Source organism: Rana temporaria, chromosome 9, assembly GCF_905171775.1.
Source record: "Rana temporaria chromosome 9, aRanTem1.1, whole genome shotgun sequence".
Lineage (NCBI taxonomy): Eukaryota > Metazoa > Chordata > Amphibia > Anura > Ranidae > Rana > Rana temporaria.
This window is the reverse complement of record NC_053497.1, coordinates 7,795,572-7,816,860: the sequence shown is the minus strand read 5'-3', so window position 1 is coordinate 7,816,860 and position 21,289 is coordinate 7,795,572. Positions and strand designations below refer to the sequence as shown.

General features: G+C 47.2%; 1 protein-coding gene across 2 annotated transcripts in view; it reads right to left on the bottom strand.

The window, feature by feature from the left end:
• Window positions 1-21,289, bottom strand: part of ASTN2 (astrotactin 2) — a 394,891-nt gene that overhangs the window by 67,703 nt on the left and 305,899 nt on the right. For both annotated transcript variants that reach the window (XM_040322749.1, XM_040322750.1), the window contains 2 exons: window positions 19,774-19,878; window positions 18,238-18,417 (listed from right to left, as the gene is read on the bottom strand). In XM_040322749.1, the coding sequence (XP_040178683.1) occupies window positions 18,238-18,417; window positions 19,774-19,878 (285 nt within the window). The remainder of the gene's footprint in view (window positions 1-18,237; window positions 18,418-19,773; window positions 19,879-21,289) is intronic.

Below are 21,289 nucleotides of genomic sequence, written 5' to 3'. Positions count from 1 at the left end.
CGGATAGATCCGCTGGTGTGTACAACCCAGCAGATCTTTTTCCGCTGATTTTTTTCGGGCCGACCGATTTCCAGCAGATAAAAATTTCTTAGCATGCTGAGAAATCTATCCGCTGGAATCGGCTCCAGCGGATCGATCCGTGGTCTGTACAGACTCACCGGATCGATCCGTCCGAACACATCCCTCGCATGCGTCATAATGATTCGACGCATGCGTGGATATCCTTATATGACAGCGTCGCGCACGTCGCCGCGTCATCATCGCGGCGACGGCGCGACACGTCACCGCGGACAGAATTCCGCGGGGATTTTGATCTCCTGGTTAGTACAACCAGGAGATCAAAATCCGTCAGAGGATTTATCCGCGGAAACGGTCCGGAGGACCGTTTCCGCGGATAAATCCTCTCGTGTGTACCCGGCATTAGACAAATTTCGGCGTATCTTGCTTTCTGAATACAGAAAGAAGATACGCCGGCGCATGCTAGAATTTACACGGCGTAAATTGTTTCTGAATCCGGGCCCTTGTTTTTAACGTGTAAACGCCGAGTCTGAGAAACAGGCTCGGTCCTCAAGTGGTTAAAGATGTTTCCTCGCGGTGATTACACCCGGGTTGCCATGGATCTAACTTCGAATGCGCCGGATCACAAAATTCTCCTTTTGACAACCGTTTCTTCTTTGTCAAGAGAACAATGTGATTTTAGAAGTGTGCAATGTTTCATTTGTTTATTTTTTAGCTTTTTATTTTTAAAAGATGCTTTCAAAAATCCACAGACATATGAAAGAGTTGAAAGCTTGTGATTCGTCAGACCCCCGGCGGGCACCACAACTGGGAGGTCAATTCTGAAGACCACAAATAAAATTGGAGCACAGCTGTGGACAGTAGATGGCTGCAATGGCAGTTGGGGTCTTCAGTGAATGCATCCATGCAGGTGTTCACAGATAATAGGTAACTTGTATTCATGGGCGTCCACAGGTAGGGGCAAGGGGGGGCAATTGCCCCCCACTGGAATCAGGGATCGGATCATTCAACACAGTGGCGTCGCTATGGGGGTGCGGGCAGCCAGTGGGGTGACACCATCAAGCCCCTCCATCAGTGTAGCCTGACTGCGGGCTCTTTTCCCTCCCTCTCTCTCTGGCTTCCGTCCATCACACCCCTCTTTCTTTGTGAAGGAATGGGGCCGCTAATCTTCGAGACGACATGTCCCATGATGCTCTCCTCTCTTAGTTTCCTTTGATTGGCCCTCAGTTATGGCCAATGGGGCAGGAATGGAGCGCGCAGGAAGGTGGGCAGGGAACCTGATCAGTTCAGCAGAGAACTGGGCGGCGCTGTGTCAGGAGAAAGGCGAGCTGCGGGCTGAAAGGGGTTTCCCCCGCTCGCCCCTCTTTCTCCTGTCAGGGAGGAGAAGAGATGGCGGCTCTCACCAGGTTCCCTGTCCAGCTTCCTGCCCGCTCCATTCCTTCCCTATTGGCCATAACTGAGGGCCAATTAAAGGAAACTAAGAGGAGAGCATCATGGGACATGTAGTCTCGAAGATTAGCGGGCCCCATTCCTCCACAAAGAAAGAGGGGTGTGGTGGACGGAAGCCAGAGAGAGAGTCACGCTGCCCAGCGTCACCAGAGAGAGAGTCACGCTGCCCAGCACCCCTAGAGAGAGAGCCATACGTTGCTTTGAACCTGCCTCCTAGTGGGCACGCGCACCCGCCGCAGTCTCCGTGACCGTGAGAGAGAGTCACGCTGCCCAGTGCCATCAAAGAGAGAGCTACGCTACCCAGTGCCACCAGAGAGAGAGATAGTCACGCTGACCAGCGCCACCAAAGGGAGAGCCACGCTACCCAGCATCACCAGACAGACAGCCACACTGCCCAGCACCACCAGAGAGAGAGCTACGCTGCCCAGCACCACTAGAGAGAGTCACGCTGCCCAGTGCAACCAAAGAGAGAGCCACGCTACCCAGCGCCACCAGAGAGAGAGAAAGAGTCACGCTGCCCAGCGCCACCAGAGAGAGAGCCACGCTACCCAGCATCACCAGAGAGAGAGCTACGCTGACCAGCGCCACCAGAGAGAGCTACGCTGCCCAGCACCACCAGAGAGAGAGTCACGCTGCCCAGTGCCACCAAAGAGAGAGCCACGCTACCCAGCACCACCAGACAGGGAGCCACACTGCCCAGTACCACCAGAGAGAGAGCTACGCTGCCCAGCGCCACCAAAGAGAGAGCCATACATTGCCATACATTGCTTTGAACCTGACTCCTAGTGGGCCCGCGTGCCCATTGCGGTCTCTGTAACCGTGCCCGTGGGACCCGCAGACTCGATGTCCGCCGGTGTCCCACGATCGTGTCACGGAACAGCAGAACGGGGGGATACCTTTGTAAACAAGGCATCTCCCTGTTCTGCCTAGTGACATGTCACTGATCGCCCGCTTCCTCTCATCGGAAGCAGCGATCAGTGACGTGTCACAGTAAGCCCCCTAACAGTTAGAATCACTCCCTAGGACACTTCCTTCCTCCGCTTGATGTGTTGTTTACCTGCACTGTCATCATCGTAGGAGCCCCAGAGCATTAGTTTTCCCAGGGGTCCATGATGCTATTAAGATGGCCCTTCCCACCCAGGGGCGGACTGACAACTCACGGGGCCCCCAGGCAATAGAAGATTATGGGGCCCACAGGCAATAGATTATGGGGCCACACAGTATACACACACACGTACAGTATACATACACAGTATACACACACGCAGTATACACACACAGACCACACAGTATACACTAGACATGTGCACAGAAAAACATTTCGTGTTTTTTTGTTCTGTTTCGTATCGTTCTGTAGGTTCGTTTCCGTTCGTTTTTCGTAAGACGCCCGTTTTCCTGTTCGTTCCCGTTCATTTTTCGTACGACGAGATTTTTTCGTATTCCGATCGTTTCGTATTTTCGTTACCGTTTTATTTTCGTACATGCGGGATGGTTCGTTATTCTGTTTAATTCATGTTCGTTACTTGTTAGACAATAATTTTCGTGAATTTTCGTCAATGATTTGCATTCTGTGTTTTGGATTTCTTTTTCTGTTCGTGTTTTCGGTCGTGTGTTCGTGTGACATCTATGACAATTTGTTGTGGATGTCATGTGGGCATGCGACTGAAGATACGAACAGAAAAAGGATTTTCGTCATTTTGCACTTTCGTAAATATATCGCGGGATTCGTGGCACTTTCAACACGCGGCTCATCCATATTAACGATTGTTAAGCCCCATACACTTGGTCAGACTTTAACAACAAACATAAAAACGATCGTTTTCCGTTCGTTCTCAGAAAATTTGTTCGTTTTTAAACTCCATCAGAAAACCATTTTTGGGTTCAAAAGTCTGGCCAACTGATCTCCCTTCAGATGAAAATCCACAGAAAAGTTTATTTGGCTTTACTGTACTACTCAGCACAAAAGAGAAGCTGCTTAACTAACTAACTACACTCACTGCCCATTCAAAAAAACGAAAATTACATCTGTGGCAAAAGATTTGCATTCTGTGTTTTGGGTCCTTTTTCTTTTGGTGTTTTCGGTCGTGTGTTCGTGTGACATCTCTGGCAAAAGATTTGCATTCTGTTGAATCCAAAATACGAACAGAAAAAAGGAATTCAAAATACAGGGTGCGGGTCTTTTGTTGTGGATGTCATATGAGCATACGACTGAGGGTGCGAACAAAGAAGGGATTCAAACAAGATACAGAATGCAAATCTTTTGTTGTGGATGTCGTGTGGACATGCGGCTGAGGATACGAGCAGAGAAGGGATTCAAACAGGATACAGAATGCAAATCTTTTGTTGTGGATGTCGTGTGGACATGCGGCTGAGGATACGAGCAGAGAGGGGATTCAAACAAGATACAGAATGCAAATCTTTTGTTGTGGATGTCGTGTGGACATGCGGCTGAGGATACGAGCAGAGAGGGGATTCAAACAGGATACAGAATGCAAATCTTTTGTTGTAGGTGTCATGTGGACATGCGGCTGAGGATACGAGCAGAGAGGGGATTCAAACAGGATACAGAATGCAAATCTTTTGTTGTGGATGTCATATTCGTTCTTTTGCCGTTTTTGTTTTGTCGTATTTTCGTCAGATCGTTTGTTCGTATTTGCGGTTGTTCGTTATGCGGCTCATTCGTAATCCCGTCATTTTCGTATTTTGGTGCTTTAATTTTTTGTATGTACACATTATTCTGCGGGTACGAAAATGAACATTTTCGTACGAACGGGAATGCACATATCTAGTATACACACACGCAGTATACACACACATACAGTATACACACACACAGACACACAGTATACACATACAGTATACATACACCGTATACAAACACAGACACACAATACACAGTATACACACACATACAGTATACACAGACACACAGTATACAGACATAGTATACATACACAGTATACATACACACATACAGTATACATACACCGTATACAAACACAGACACACAATATACATACACAGTATAAAATACACAGTATACACACACACACAGTATACACACAGTATACATATACACACATACAGTATACATACACAGTATACAAACACAGAAACACAATATACACACACAGTATACACACACAGACACACAACTATAATCTTGGGATTTTTTTTTTTTTAAAACACAGATTTTTTACATACTGTCCCTGGTTTCACTGAGGCTGGCAACCCTGATGGGGCCCCCTAGTGGCATAGGGCCCTCGGGCAGTGCCCGAGTGCCCGAATGGTCAGTCCGCCCCTGTGCCCACCATTAGCTTTAGGTCTTCAGGAGAACCTATGGTAGGTACGTTGCACTTTCGCTGTTCATTATTGCGATGCATTGGTGTGAATAGCACCCTAGTTATGTTTAAGATGTTCAAGAATCTACCAGTCACAGTGCTGCATAAAAAATAAATTGCTGTCAACTGCGACTTTATTGTGAAATCGCCTCAGTAGCATTGTTCCATTGATAGGGGAGGAGCCCCGGGCCATACACCTATCATCACAAGTAATAATTGGCACATGCACATATTATGTTTGCTTCAACAGGTTTTATATGGAGAGATTATTTGCATATTACTCTTGTAGAGATGTGCAATGAATAGGAATTGTTTTACAGATAAGCCCCAAGCATGTTTGAGCTTTGAAAGGTTTTTTTTTTTTTTTTTTACTTGCTTTTTTTTATAGCTTTGGGTTTTGGTTTTCACATAGGATGAGTTTTATATTATTGTGGTCTGACTATTCAGAGCCAATCGGAAGTCCTTGGTGGACGGTGGGAACCTTTTGTCATACTATATAAATAAATGATGCTTTACAGCAAGGTCTAGGTAAAGGGGCCACTTACGTCACTCACTGACGTAGGCGACGCCGCCGCCGCCGCGTAGCCAAGGACTAGACAGACAGTGAGACTGTCTGTCACACACTGAGACTGTCTGACAGAGTGACTCACTGCACAGGTCAGCGCCGCTGCGGGGACTCGTCCTTCAGATACCGCCTGCAGCGGCAGCCCACACAGACACACTCTACGATCGGGCGGGCAACTGTCCCGGTCAATTTGTCGCCCTGTTCCCTGGCGGCGCCGGCGCCGTAAGGCACGTGCCCATGTTGCCTTGCACTAGCGCCGGCCCCGACTTTAAATGTAAGTGGGCTGCTTATTTGAATGAAGTGTTTTTTTTTTTTATACTGGGCCATATTCTCAAACAAGTTACGCCGGTGTATCTACTGATACACCGGCGTAAATTGAATTTTTGAATTTCCCGCCGGCGTATCATTGTTTTGTATTCACAAAACAAGATACGCCGGATTTAGGCTAGGATTCGACTAGTGTAAGTCACTTACACTGTCGGATCCTAAATGTAATTCGCCGCCGTCCGCTATGTGGCGTTTACGTTCAGGTCTCATTTGTTTATGCAAATGAGCCTGATACGCCGATTCACGAACGAAATTGCGTTGCGTAACCGTCGCTAACTTCGTTTGCGTAAGCGTAAGGTTACCCCTGCTATATGAGGGGTAACCTTACGCCAGTCCCACGTAGGCCATGTTAAGTATGGCGTCGGGTCCGCGCTGTCTTTTCCCGTCGGGTACGCCGTTTTACTAAGTCGTTTTTGAATACGACTTTACGTCAATGACGCACACGTCGGCGTCATTGACGTTTTCCGCTGAGAACTGGAGCATGCGCACTGGGCTATTTTTTGCCCGGCGCATGCGCAATTCGATTGAAACGGGGGCGCGCTTAATTTAAATATAAGCCGCCCCCTTTGAAATACGCGGGGATATGCTGGGCCTTTTACACTACGCCGCCCCAAACTACGGAGCAAGTGTTTGGGGAATACAGCACTTGCTCCTGTAGGTTGGGGCGGCGGAGTGTAAATGGCTTACGCGACGCCCGCCGGAAATCTACGGGAATATGGCCCACTGACCTCACGGCCCTGCTGTTCATTTTCTTCCACACTGATGTTCTTTCCTGGCCATGCATTCTGACTTCACAACAAATATAAAAGGCGTTACTTCAACGGATGTATTTTTTTCAATATGATATAACGACAATCTCTAATTTCTATGAAGGAAACGACATGAAAAGGCTTTCTCCATAGCTGCTGCATGGGATATACAAGGCAAAACAAATCATGATGCCAGTATATTGCACCCCGGGGAGCTTATATCGTCATTCAGTTATGAGCGCACTCTCAGTAATATAATGTACAGGGCTGCGGCAAACATTCTAAAACAAAGCTTTGATTGAATTTCGCCATCAATAAGACGCAACATGAAGAGGTATCCACTCATTTCATTAAAACATCACATGATAGGAACTTGGCACTGCTATTATAGATTTCCATTATAATACGCTTTGTTAGGTTTATAGTGACAAAATCAGATTTGTTGTATGTGTAAAGCTTCATATTGACTTTAAAATTACTAATATATTGAATTTAGAAAAAACATATCTACACAGAGAGCCGAGCCAGTGTTTGCCACGACTATTTAAAGGAAAACATAAAATGGGAAAACGATACTTGTAATGTAGTGCAGCCTTTCTCAACATTTTGCCCCAGAGGAACCCTTGAAATATCTTTCAGGCCTCTGGGGGTCAGTGGAAAAAAAATGCCCCTTGGATTGGTATTCAGGGAAGAATGTCCCCCTTAAAGTGGTGGTCAGAATGCTACCCTTACATACGTTTTCTACTTCGATTATGGGCACCGATGAGGCGGCACTGATGGGCACCAGTGAGGCAGCACTGTTGGACACTGATAGGCGGCACTGATAGGAGGCGCTGGTATGCGGCACTGATGGGCACTCATAGGCGGCACTGATGGGCACTCATAGGTGACACTGATGGGCACTCATAGGTGACACTGGGCACTCATAGGCGACACTGATGGGCACTCATGGGCGGCACTGATGGGTACTTATGGGTGGCACAGATGGGCACTGATAGGTGGGCACTGATGGACACTGAGGGGTGGCACTGATGGCATTGCTGGGCATCACTTGTTTATCCCAGTGCCAGTCCCATGTTGTCCCATCTATTCTGTTTTTTTTTTACTGCCCTTTTTTTTTTTTTACTACCCTTCCCTGGTGGTCCAGTGTGGGCTTTCCTGGTGGTCCAGTGTGGGCTTTCCTGGTGGTCCAGTGTGGGCTTTCCTGGTGGTCCAGTGTGGGCTTTCCTGGTGGTCCAATGTGGACATCCGAGGGGGGGGGGGTGCTGCGCTGATAGACGCGAGTGAGGAAGAGCCATCAATGGCTCTTCCTGTTTACATTGTGATCAGCCGTGATTGGACACTGCTGATCACGTGGTAAAGAGCCTCCGCCAGAGGCTCTTTACCGAGGGGTGGCACTGATGGCATTGCTGGGCATCACTTGTTTGTGCCAGTCCCATGTTGTCCCATCTATTCTGTTTTTTTTTTTACTGCCCCTTTTTTTTTTTACTACCCTTCCCTGGTGGTCCAGTGTGGGCTTTCCTAGTGGTCCAGTGTGGGCTTTCCTGGTGGTCCAGTGTGGGCTTTCCTGGTGGTCCAGTGTGGGCTTTCCTGGTGGTCCAGTGTGGGCTTTCCTGGTGGTCCAGTGTGGGCATCCGAGGGGGGGGGGGGTGCGCTGATAGACGCGAGTGAGGAAGAGCCATCAATGGCTCTTCCTGTTTACATTGTGATCAGCCGTGATTGGACACTGCTGATCACGTGGTAAAGAGCCTCCGCCAGAGGCTCTTTACCGAGGGGTGGCACTGATGGCATTGCTGGGCATCACTTGTTTATCCCAGTGCCAGTGCCAGTCCCATGTTGTCCCATCTATTCTGTTTTTTTTTTACTGCCCTTTTTTTTTACTACCCTTCCCTGGTGGTCCAGTGTGGGCTTTCCTGGTGGTCCAGTGTGGGCTTTCCTGGTGGTCCAGTGTGGGCTTTCCTGGTGGTCCAGTGTGGGCTTTCCTGGTGGTCCAGTGTGGGCTTTCCTGGTGGTCCAGTGTGGGCTTTCCTGGTGGTCCAGTGTAGGCTTTCCTGGTGGTCCAGTGTAGGCTTTCCTGGTGGTCCAGTGTAGGCTTTCCTGGTGGTCCAGTGTAGGCTTTCCTGGTGGTCCAGTGTGGGCTTTCCTGGTGGTCCAGTGTGGGCTTTCCTGGTGGTCCAGTGTGGGCATCCGAGGGGGGGGGGGCTGCGCTGATAGACGCGAGTGAGGAAGAGCCATCTTCCGAGATCGGAGATGCAGGGTGACACCCCGCATCACCGCGCGCCGGCATGAAATCCTGCAGGACGTCAAAAGAAGTCCAGTCAGGATTCCACAACCACTTCCCGGACGTCAATTGTCCATTGACCGGACGGGAAGTGGTTAAGTGGTTAAGATTAGTGATATATAAACACACAAAACCTCCAATACCAAACAGTGACCCACAAATAACAAAATAACTATACACAGTAGATGGGGAATACCGTAATCAAGAACGTAAGCCAGGGTCATACACAGAGGATCAGCAGATAAACCAGGGCAATTCCAGAATCACAAACGTAAGCCAGGCCAGGGTCATACACAGGGAATCAGCAAATGGGGAAAGGTGAATGGGATCAGACTACAGGGTAAGGATGAAAGGGAACAGGGACACAGGAGGGACAGGATCAGGATCGGATTCAGGCTCAAGATCAGGTAACAGGCAAGCAAGGTCAGGGTGCAAGGACGATACCAAGGCAACTTGTGTGTGCGAGTTGCCGGGTATTTATACATATCTCTTGCAATCGGGCTTAGGTGACACCTGACCGCAGGAAATATTGTCAGCTCGACCTTCCCGGAAAGCACCCGTTGGTGGCCACCGGTACTACAACCCACGGATCCAACCCTTTACTGCAGATCCTGGCTGTTAGAAGACACCCGCTGGAGGAAACCAATTTTACGATCCATAGAACCGACAGCGCCACCAACGGGTGAACCCTTTCCTCGACACTGGTGCAGCTGTACATGGCAGCCAATCAGCTTCTAACTTCAGCTTGTTCAATTAAGCTTTGCTAATAAAACCTGGAAGCTGATTGGTATCTACGCAGAGCTGCACCAGATTTTTCACACTCCAGATTTAGTAAACAACCCCATCTGTGTCTTTAGAAGAACGATTGCCCCGGAGAACAATAAAACTGGTTCAATAAAGCTTTGAATACTTAAAAAGGAAAACAAAAGAGACATGTGAATACCGTCTGCTCTAAGCAGGCCCCGCTGTGTATGTCATTTGCATTAGTGACTCCGGGGTTCTGGAAGGTCAATAGTTGACTTTGGTCTGTACAGTTTCACCAATAATGCTGCGTACAGACGATCGGACATTCCCGAAAACAAAACCTTGGATTTTTTTTTTTCGACGGATGTTGGCTCAAACATGTCTTGCATACACACGGTCGCACAAATGTTGTCGGAAATTCCGAACGCTAAAAACGCGGTGATGTACAAGACGTACGATGGCACCATTAAAGGGAAGTTCAATACCGTATCGCGTTAGTAGAAGTTTGGTGAGAGACGATTCGCGCTTTTCAGCCTCGTGCTTTTCAGTCCGTTACAGCGTGATGAATGTGCTATCTCCGTTACGAACGCTAGTTTTACCAGACCGAGCACTCCCGTCTCATACTTGATTCAGAGCATGCGTGGAACAGGGGCGGACTGACAACTCATGGGGCCCCCGGGCAATAAGAGATTATGGGGCCCCCAGGTAATAGGAGATTATGGGGCCCCCAGGCAATAGGAGATTATTGGGCCCCCAGGCAATAGGAGATTATGGGGCCCCCAGGCAATAGGAGATTATGGGGCCCCAGGCAATAAGATTATGGGACCCCCAGGCAATTGGAGATTATGGGGCCCCCAGGCAATAAGATTATGGGGCACCCCAGGCAATAAGATTATGGGGCCCCCCAGGCAATAGGAGATTATGGGGACCCCCAGGCAATAGGAGATTATGGGGCCCCCAGGCAATAGGAGATTATGGGGCCCCCAGGCATTAGAAGATTATGGGTCCACACAGTATACACACACATACATACAGTATCCATACACAGTATACACACATACAGTATACATACACAGTATAAACACACAGACACACAGTATACACACACACATACAGTATACATACACAGTATACACACACACATACAGTATACATACACACACAGACACACAATATACACACACACATAAAGTATACATATACAGTATACACACACATACAGTATACATACACACACAGACACACAGTATACACACACATACAGTATACACACACACAGTACACACACACAGTATACATACACACACACACACACACACACACACAGTATACACACAAACAGTATACAAACACACACACACACACATACACAGTATACATACACAGTATACTAACACATACAGTATACATACACAGTATACACATACAGTATACATACACAGTATACTCACACATACACAGTATACACATACAGTATACATACACAGTATACACACACATACATTATACATACACACACAGACACACAATATACACACACACATAAAGTATACATACACAGTATACACACACACATACAGTATACATACACAGCATACACACATACAGTATACATATACAGTATACACACACATACAGTATACATACACAGTATACACACACACAGTATAAATACGCAGTATACACACATACCGTATACATACACAGTATACACACACACACACAGTATAAATACGCAGTATACACACATACCGTATACATACACAGTATACACACACACATACAGTATACATACACAATATACACACACACACACACAGTATAAATACACAGTATACACACACACATACACAGTATACATACACAGTATACACACATACAGTACACATACACAGTATACACACATACAGTACACATACACAGTATACACACACAGACACACAGTATACACACGGTATACATACACTCAGAATACACACATACACACACTAAAAAGGTACTGGAGAGGCGGGGCAGCTATAATCTTGGGATTTTTTTTTTAAAAACACAGATTTTTACATACTGTCCCTGGTTTAACTGAGGCTGGCAACCCTGATGGGGCCCCCTAGTGGCATGGGGCCCTTGGGCAGTGCCCAAGTGGTCAGTCTGCCCCTGGCAGTGCCCGAATGGTCAGTCCACCCCCGGCGTGGAATGTTTGTGCGTCAGAATCGTCCACGCACGATCAGAATTTACGAGAACGGATTTTGTTGTCGGAAAATTTTGAGAACCAGCTCTCAAATTTTTGTTGTCGGAAACTCCGACAGCAAATGTCCGATGGGGCCTACACACTGTCGGAATTTCAAGCTCCCATCGAACATTTGTCGGAAATTCCGAGCGTGTGTACGCGGCATTAGAATTCCAAAGTGTAGAGCAAATGATTCTTTTTTTTTTGGTTGACTGCGATGAAAAATTCTACAGCGCATGGTGGATTTGGGGGCTTTGTATCTCTGGCTGTTTCTTAGGATAATTGAATTACAAGTCCCCCAGAGGTCAACCAAAGGGGTATTTAGATATTATACAATTGGGGAGATGGTTAGATCGGCCATTGTCTGGTGGCCCTTCTTGTTTTGTTCTATGAGAAAAAAGGATTTGGAGAGAAGATGAATACTTCCTTCATCAAGGTTTTTGTTCCTGCGGCTCCATCTTACAAACACCCGTTTTGTGTAGCTCATCATAAGGTCGGGGCTTTCCCTGCAAGCAGACATTAGAGATAAAGAGAGCCGGAGCCGGCTTTTGTGCAAGAGGGTAAAGGAGGTCACATTGGAAAGGATGTCATTTTCGTAATATGCCTGCATTAGTGCTGATTGATTCAAAGCATCTTCATTATTGAGTGGTGACCGTAAATCCCTTGAGTGCCTTAATTACTTGTATTATGTTTTAATTGTCTACAACTGAAGACGTATCACAGACAGCAGCACTAAAACTTTAATTGGAATGGGAGCCATAATCCATTAGTCTATTTTTAAGCAGGAGAAATGTGCAAAATTCAGGGGGCAGTAAGAAAACAAAAAAAAAAAAAAAACAACCAATCAAGTGAATGAGCACAGGACGATTGGCAGCTCACGTGGTGGTCAGGTTACACAGCCAATGCAATAGACAAGCCGAGTGTATTGATTGATGGCTTCAAAAACAACGTTTGTTAGGTAGGCAACCTCCCCAGAGCCACATTCCAGGGAAAAATGTAGTAAGACTACCATAAGGGGCGGATGATAGAAATAGAGGAGTTTTCCAATAATTTGATGCCCCTGAATGGGACCAGTCAACGCAGATAAAATAATTGATCTTTTGCATACAAAATTAGATACTGTTAGGTAGATTCACAAAGAGTTAGGCCGGCTTATCAGTAGATAAGCCGACCTAACTCAGAATCTACGCCGACTTATGTTTAAGTGTATGCTCAAACAGAGATACGCTTAAACATATCTAAGATAGGATGGCTTGCGCCGTCCTATCTTAGGTTGCAATATTTTGGATGGCCGCTAGGTGGCGCTTCCATTGCGGCCGGCGTAGAATATGTAAATGAGGAGATACGCCGATTCACGAACGTACGCCCGGCTGACGCAGTACTTTTACGCCGTTTCCGTAAGGCATTATCAGGCCTAAAGTTATTCCATCTATTAGATGGAATAGTAAATGTTAAAGTATGGCCGGCGTTCCCGCTTCGAGATTCAAAATTTTTACGTCGTTTGCGTAAGTCGTCCGCAAATAGCGATTTACGTCGTTTACGTCCACGTCGAAATCAATAGGCCCGTGCGGCGTACTTAGCCGCAATGCACACTGGGAAATGTAGGCGCCCGGCGCATGCACAGTTAAATAAAACGTCAAAAACTTAAGGTCAAGCCCCATTAACATAAAACACGCCCCCCTTACACACATTTGAATTAGGCGACCTTACGCCCGCCCGCTTTAGGCTACGCTGCCGTAACTTAGCAGGCAAGTACATTGTGAATCATGTACTTGCCTAGCTAATTTACGGCGGCGCAGCCTAAACACGCTAAGCTACGCCGCCGCAAGTTTAGGCATCTCTACGTGAATCTACCTATGTATCTATTATATAGCATTTGGTCACTGCAGTAAATGAGTCTCCACAAGGTTTATGCTATAATATGCTAGCCACATATGCGCCACATTTTAGCATATTATGGGTGGACGTCATCACACTAACCGGTGTTCATCACCACAGCACTGTGATGTCATTCTTGCCTAGGCTGCTGTCAGGAAGTTCAAGAAAATATTTTTTTCTTAATATTTTGAGTGGCCTTTGGACCCGGAATTTATCAGATGGGAGGTCAATCAGCCAAAGCTTAAAAGAACCCCTAGTAACCTCTTGAGAAACCCTTAGGTTCCTTTGAACCTTGGTTGAGAACGGATGGTGTAGTGGCATTGGACCCAAAATGATCAGATGGGAGGTCAATTAGCCAAAGCTCAAAGAACCCATAGTAACCTCTTGAGAAACCCTAAGGTTCCATGGAACCTTGACTGAGAATGGATGGTGTAGTGGCATTGGACCCCAGAATTATCAGTTGGGAGGTCAATCAGTCAAAGCTCAAAGAACCTCAACCTTAAGGGGCCCTAGGGTTCCATGGAACCTTGGTTGAGAATAGATGGTGAAGTGGCTTTGGACCCAAAATGATCAGATGGGAGGTCAATCAGCCAAAGCTCAAAGAACTCATGGTAACCTCTTGAGGAACCTTGGCTGAGAATGGATGGTGTAGTGGCATTGGTCCTGGAATTATCAGATGGGAGGTCAATCAGCCAAAGCTCAAAGAACCCATGGTAACCTCTTGAGGAACCTTGGCTGAGAATGGATGGTGTAGTGGCATTGGTCCTGGAATTATCAGATGGGAGGTCAATCAGCCAAAGCTCAAAGAACCCATAGTAACCTCTTGAGGAACCCTTAGGTTCCATGGAACCTTGGTTGAGAATGGATGGTGTAGTGCAATGTTTCTCAACTCCAGCCCTCAAGTATCCCCAACGGGTCATGTTGTCAGGATTACCCTCAGATAAAATGGCAGTGGTAATTACTAAGGCAGTGAAACTGATCAAATCACCTGTGCAAAATAATGTAAAGCCTTAAAACATGGCCTGTTGGGGGTACTTGAGGACTGGAGTTGAGAAAGATTGGTGTAGTGGATGATCAGTCCAGAATAAAACAATTTCCTCCTTAAAATGGTAGTCAGGATGCCACCTTTCCAGACAGGTAAAAAGATCATTGATGTCATGTTGCTGGTTCTGCCAAGTGGCATTGGACCCGGATTTTATCATATGGGAGGTCAATTAGCCAAAGCTCAAAGAACCCCTAGTAACCTCTTGAGAAACCCTAATGCCGGGTACACACGAGAGGACGTATCCGCGGATAAATCCTCTGGCGGATTTTGATCTCCTGGTTGTACTAACCAGGAGATCAAAATCCCCGCAGAATTCCGTCCGCGGTGACGTGTCGCGCCGTCGCCGCGATGATGACGCGGCGACGTGCGCGACGCTGTCATATAAGGATATCCAGGCATGCGTCGAATCATTACGACGCATGCGAGGGATGTGTTCGGACGGATCGATCCGGTGAGTCTGTACAGAACATCCGGATCGATCCGCTGGAGCCGATTCCAGCGGATAGATTTCTTAGCATGCTAAGAAATTTTTATCCGCTGGAAATCGGTCGGCCCGAAAAAAATCTGCGGAAAAAGATCCGCTGGGTTGTACACACCAGCGGATCTATCCGCTGGAACTGATCCGCAGATCAATTCCAGCGGATAGATCCTCTCGTGTGTACGGGGCCTTAGGTTCAATGAAACCTTGGTTGAGAATGGATTGAGGAATGAACCCGAAATTATCAGATAGGAGGACAATCAGCCAAATCTCAAAGAACCCATAGTAACTTCTTGAGGAACCTTAGGGTTCCATGGAACCTTGGTTGAGAATTGATGGTATAGTGCTATGTTTCTCAACTCCAGTCCTCAAGTACCCCCAACAGATCCTGGGGTGGATTCAGAGAGCAATTACGCCGGCGTATCCATAGATACGCCGCGTAATTGCTAAGTAGCACCGGCGTATCTACTTTCTGTATTCAGAAAGCTAGATACGCCGACTTTAGCCTAAGATACGACTGGCATAAGTCTCTTACGCCGTCGTATCTTAGGGTGCATTCTGACGCTGGCCGCTAGGTGGTGCTCCCGTAGTTGTCAGTGTAGAGTATGCAAATTGCATACTTACGCCGATTCACAAATGTACGTGCGGCCAATTTTACGTAATTTTCGCCGTAAGGCTGCTCCTGCTATTAGGAGGCGCAGCCAATGTTAAGTAAGGATGTCGTCCCCGCGTCGCGATTTCAACATTTTACGTCGTTTGCGTAAGTCGTCCGTGAATGGCCCTTGCGACGTCATTTACCGCAATGCACGTCGGTAAATTTTAGGGACGGCGCATGCGCAGTACGTTCGGCGCGGGAACGCGCCTAATTTAAATGATCCACGCGCTTACGCCGGCCCCTTTTACGCTACGCTGCCGCAACTTTACAGGCAAGTGCTTTGTGAATCAAGCACTTGCCCGTAAAACTTGCGGCCGCGTAACGTAAATGTCATACGTTACACCACCGCAGTTTTGCGCGCCCCTACCTGAATCCACCCCCATGTTTTTAGCACCGTTTTCGTTAAAATCAGTATTTATTGCTAAACAATTACTTAGAACCCCCCACATATTATTAGCATAGGTAAATTCTTGGCTGAGAGCCAGGCTAGGTTGAATCTGAGTCAGGGTTGAATGACTCGGAGGCTGGATGACTCATCAGGCAGCACCTCTGGTACCTCCCACGACTTGTTGGAACCTTGGAGAAGCTTCCAAAATAATGGGAGGGAGGTTATTGAGGAGGGCCCCAGCCAAACCCCAGAAAATGGTCTGGCAGGGGGAGGGCACCTCGTAAATACTCAGGGTCATCCCAGCAAAGGCAGTGGATTTTGGGTGGATGCTGGAGATGGAGTGCTAAGGAGGCAGTCGGTGGCTCTTGAGGCTAACCCCCTAGTCCGAGGGGGTGGGGGGGTAACCTTGGGCTTGGGGCTTGGGTGCTGGATGGATCCTCTTACAGCACATGGAGGAGTCCTGTCCAGAGGCACAGGAGCAAGAATGAGGACAGCAGGCACCAGTGACCACATCCAGGAGGTCCCCAGGAGAAGTCAGCTGGGTGGGCTGGTGAGTGTCTAGTCTGGGAGGACTGGGGATGTAGTCAAGAGGGCTAGTGAAAGGGGCAGCTGCAGCCAGGTGGGCTGCCAGAGCCTAAAGAGGTGGTGCTGGGATCAGTGACCACCGGAGGAAGTGCAGTGAAATTGCTAGTGTTGTCACCCCATCGTTCTCAGGTATAGGGTTTCCGCGGTCCCTGCCTGTAAAGGGCAACTGCCCCAAACGTTTTCTTAGGGTGACACCACTGAGGATCTGCAAGCAATATTGTGCAGGAGGAAGGGGAGGAGTGTATATGGACTGTATATATCATGGGTCTTCAAACTATGGCCCTCCAGGTGTTCAGGAACTACAATTCCCATCATGCCTAGTTATGTCTGTGAATGTCAGAGTTTTACAATGTCTCATGGGATGTGTAGTTCTGTAACAGCTGGAGGGCCGTAGTTTGAGGATCCCTGGTATATATAGTTGAAGAAGTTTGTTCCAGTCAAGTGGGCATCTCATCAGCCGGTCGACGTTCCGGCTGGTTGATTGGGACTCCCGGTGGGACGGAAGATCCCCGTAAAGCCGTTGGAAGGTGGCGGGATGTTCCTCTCCTGCTTCTTGTAAAAGCAATCCAGGGGCTAGTTTTCCATGCCACTAGGATTGCTTTTACGGGAGAGCCAACCTTCGGTGATGCTGCAGGCATCATCCCGGTATGAACACTTGAAGTCCAGTGACGTACAGGTGCGTGACTGGCCGGCAAGTGGTTTTGCAAGAAGGAGATGCCCCGGAATGTTTCCCCGGAAGCCCCGCAAGGCCATTTTTTGCGTTAATTTAACTGACAATTGCGCGGTTGTGCGACACTGTACCCAAATAAAATTGATGTCCTTTTTTCCCGATGAATAGAGCTTTCTTTTGGACCTTACAGAATTTTGTATCCATTGTTTGGATTTGTGCACTCACTGTACACACTACTACTTTGGGGTTATACATCGTATTCACCCTAGTTATTTTGCAACATTATTTGATGCAATCATCTGAATTAGAAAAGGTACACAGGATATCATTAGATCAGAAATCCAATTTATTGGCTGTCTTCTCACTCTCTGGATACATATATATAATTTTCACTGGAAGAACCAACACAATATTGGGTCACCAGTGTTTATCACAAGCAATAATAGGGGGTAGCACCTGCACACTTGGACACAACAGTGTGTAGGCTTAGGAGACCCATCCCTATTGGTCTCTCCTAGCAACTGAAGCTCCCCTACAAATATTTTACAACACATAGGACATCTTGTGGACACTTAGTAATAAGCATAAGCAGCGCCACCATCCCTCAACCCATTTTTTTGCTATTTCCAGGTCTCTTTGAGGCCCGTCAGGGAGGCAGCAGCTTAATATAATTTACTCCTAAGCGCGGATCCCCTCTCTTTATTTTAGCACCTCTGCAGCTTTTATTTTTTGCGCCATAAACAAAAAAATATCGAACATTTTGAGAAAAAAAATAATAAAAATGTACTAAAACATACCCAATAAAAGAAATGCCCATACGACTTCTAAGAGTTTTCCTACCCTTTTGGTACTGGAGCCAAAGCTGTTGCTGGACTTTCTTGCTTGGGAATCGGATGGTACACGTGAGTTCCGAACCGTAGAGCGCCTCGGAAATGTAATGCGTCCCGTACGTTTGGAGTATGCTCTGCAACTCTTCTCGACTGCTGTGGGAACTTATGACCTTGAGAACATTGGCAAATCCTGTAAAAGAAATGTGCATGCGCGGTTACTCCCCTACCGAGATCTCTAATATTTTATTAGCCATGCATACGATTATTAACGGTCATAAAAAAAACTAGGCGTGCGCGTTTTGTTTCGCACGAATTTCCAAACATTTGTACATTCGGAAGCATCCGAAATCCGAATTGCTATGCTTCCGAATTTTACGAAATTAATATATATATATAATAGAACAGAATATAACAATCTTCTAAAAGCTGAATCTCGAATAGAATAAATTTAAATTTAAATTGAATAGAAAAGAATATAATAGAAAACAAAATAAAATAATAGAATAAAAACAATATAAAAGAATAGAACAGAATAGAAAAAAAAAGAATGAAAAAAAAAAAAGAAAACAAATTGAATAGAATAAAAAATAAAATAATATAGTAAAACAGAACGAAATAATAGAATAAAATAGATATAGAAAATAAAGGAATAGAATAAAATAAAAAATGTAATAGAACAGAATATAACCATCTTCTGAAAGCTGAATCTCGAATAGAATCAATTAAAATTCAAATGGAATAGAAAATAATATAATAGAAAATAGAATAAAAACAATATAAAAGAATAGAACAGAATAGAAAAGAATAGAAAGAAAATAATATAAATGTTTTCGAAATTTGAATTTCAAATAGAAAAAAATTGAATAGAATAGAAAGGAAAATAATGGAATATAATAGAAAGGAAAAGAATTGAAACAAACAATAGGAGGTAAGCTCCTTGAAGGTAGGGACTGATGTAAATGAACAATGTATATGTAAAGCGCAGCGTACATTGTTGGTGCTATATAAGTACCTGAAATAAATAAATAGAATAGAATGGAATGGAATAGAAAGATTATATCCATTTTCCAAAATTTAAAATTTCGAATAGAATAAATTAGATTTTGAATGGAATTTGGTTCAAATGCAATTTGAAAAACTTTGAATCGATTCGAATAAACGAAACGAATTCCAAAAATGAATTTTACGAATCTAACTAAACAAATTTGTGTAAAAAACGAATTGAAACAAAACAATTTTTTTTTTCCATTCTGCACATGTCTAGTAGCAAAAGAGTAGCAGCAGACCGGTGAGGTCATCTCTCTGCTCTCTCTCTCTCTCCTATCATCATGCTCCTTGTTGACCCATTTGCATGCAGCACCCCTGATTGGCTCCCAGTTCTGCCGCTCCCTCCCACAGTCTACTTCATGGGGGATTACAAGAGGCGGATCAGACACACAAAATAACAATAATTACGTATCAATGATTTGTGCTTTTTATATCTATTTATATCTCTGTGAAGAGTTCAGCATTAAAAGCAACAATAAAGCAGAAATAAGGAGCGGACCTGCAGACAGAGATATGGAGTTGAGTTTGACTTTATACAAGTTGCTCTGCACTCTCCACTGCTGGACCACCGGATACCCCATGGCCTCATTGTACCGAACTTCACCTGAGAAAAGAGAAAAAGACAACAGGAAACTAATGAGGTCGTATAGAGACAAGAAGAGGATGCACACCGCGCACCCAACACCGCACACCGCGCACACCCAACACCGCGCACCCAACACCGCGCACACCCAACACCGCACACACCCAACACCACACACCCAACACCGCACACACCCAACACCCCACACACCCAACACCGTGCACCCAACACCGCGCACCCAACACCGCACACACCCAACACCGTGCACCCAACACCGCGCACCCAACACCGCACACACCCAACACCGTGCACCCAACACCGCGCACCCAACACCGCACACACCCAACACCGTGCACCCAACACCGCGCACCCAACACCGCACACACCCAACAACGCACACACCCAACACCGCGCACCCAACACCGCACACCCAACACCCCAAACCGCACACCCAACACCGCACACCCAACACCGCACACCCAACACCCCAAACCGCACACCCAACACCGCACACACCCAACACCGCGCACCCAACACCGCGCACCCAACACCGCGCACCCAACACCTCGCCGCGCAGCCAACACCGCACACCCAACACCGCACACCCAACACCGCACACCCAACACCGCACACCACGCACCCAACACCGCGCACCCAACACCGCGCACCCAACACCGCACACACCCAACACCGTGCACCCAACACCGCATACCCAACACCGCACACACCCAACACCGCACACACGCAACACCGCACACCCAACACCGCACACCCAACACCGCACACCCAACACCGCACACCCAACACCGCACACACCCAACACCGCACACCGACACCGCACACCCAACACCCAACACCACACACACCCAACACCACACACCCAACACCGCATACCCAACACCGCGCACCCAACACCACACACCCAACACCGCACACCCAACACCGCGCAGCCAACACCGCGCACCCAACACCGCACACCCAACACCGCACACCCAACACCCAACACCGCACACCCAACACCGCACACCCAACACCCAACACCGCACACCCAACACCGCACACACCCAACACCGCACACCGACACCGCACACCCAACACCCAACACCACACACACCCAACACCACACACCCAACACCGCATACCCAACACCGCGCACCCAACACCACACACCCAACACCGCACACCCAACACCGCGCACCCAACACCGCGCACCCAACACCGCGCACCCAACACTGCACACCCAACACCCAACACCACACACCCAACACCACACACCCAACACCGCGCACCCAACACCGCGCACCCAACACCGCGCACCCAACACCCAACACCACACACCCAACACCACGCACCCAACACCGCGCACCCAACACCGCACACCCAACACCGCACACACCCAACACCCAACACCGCACATCCAACACCACACACC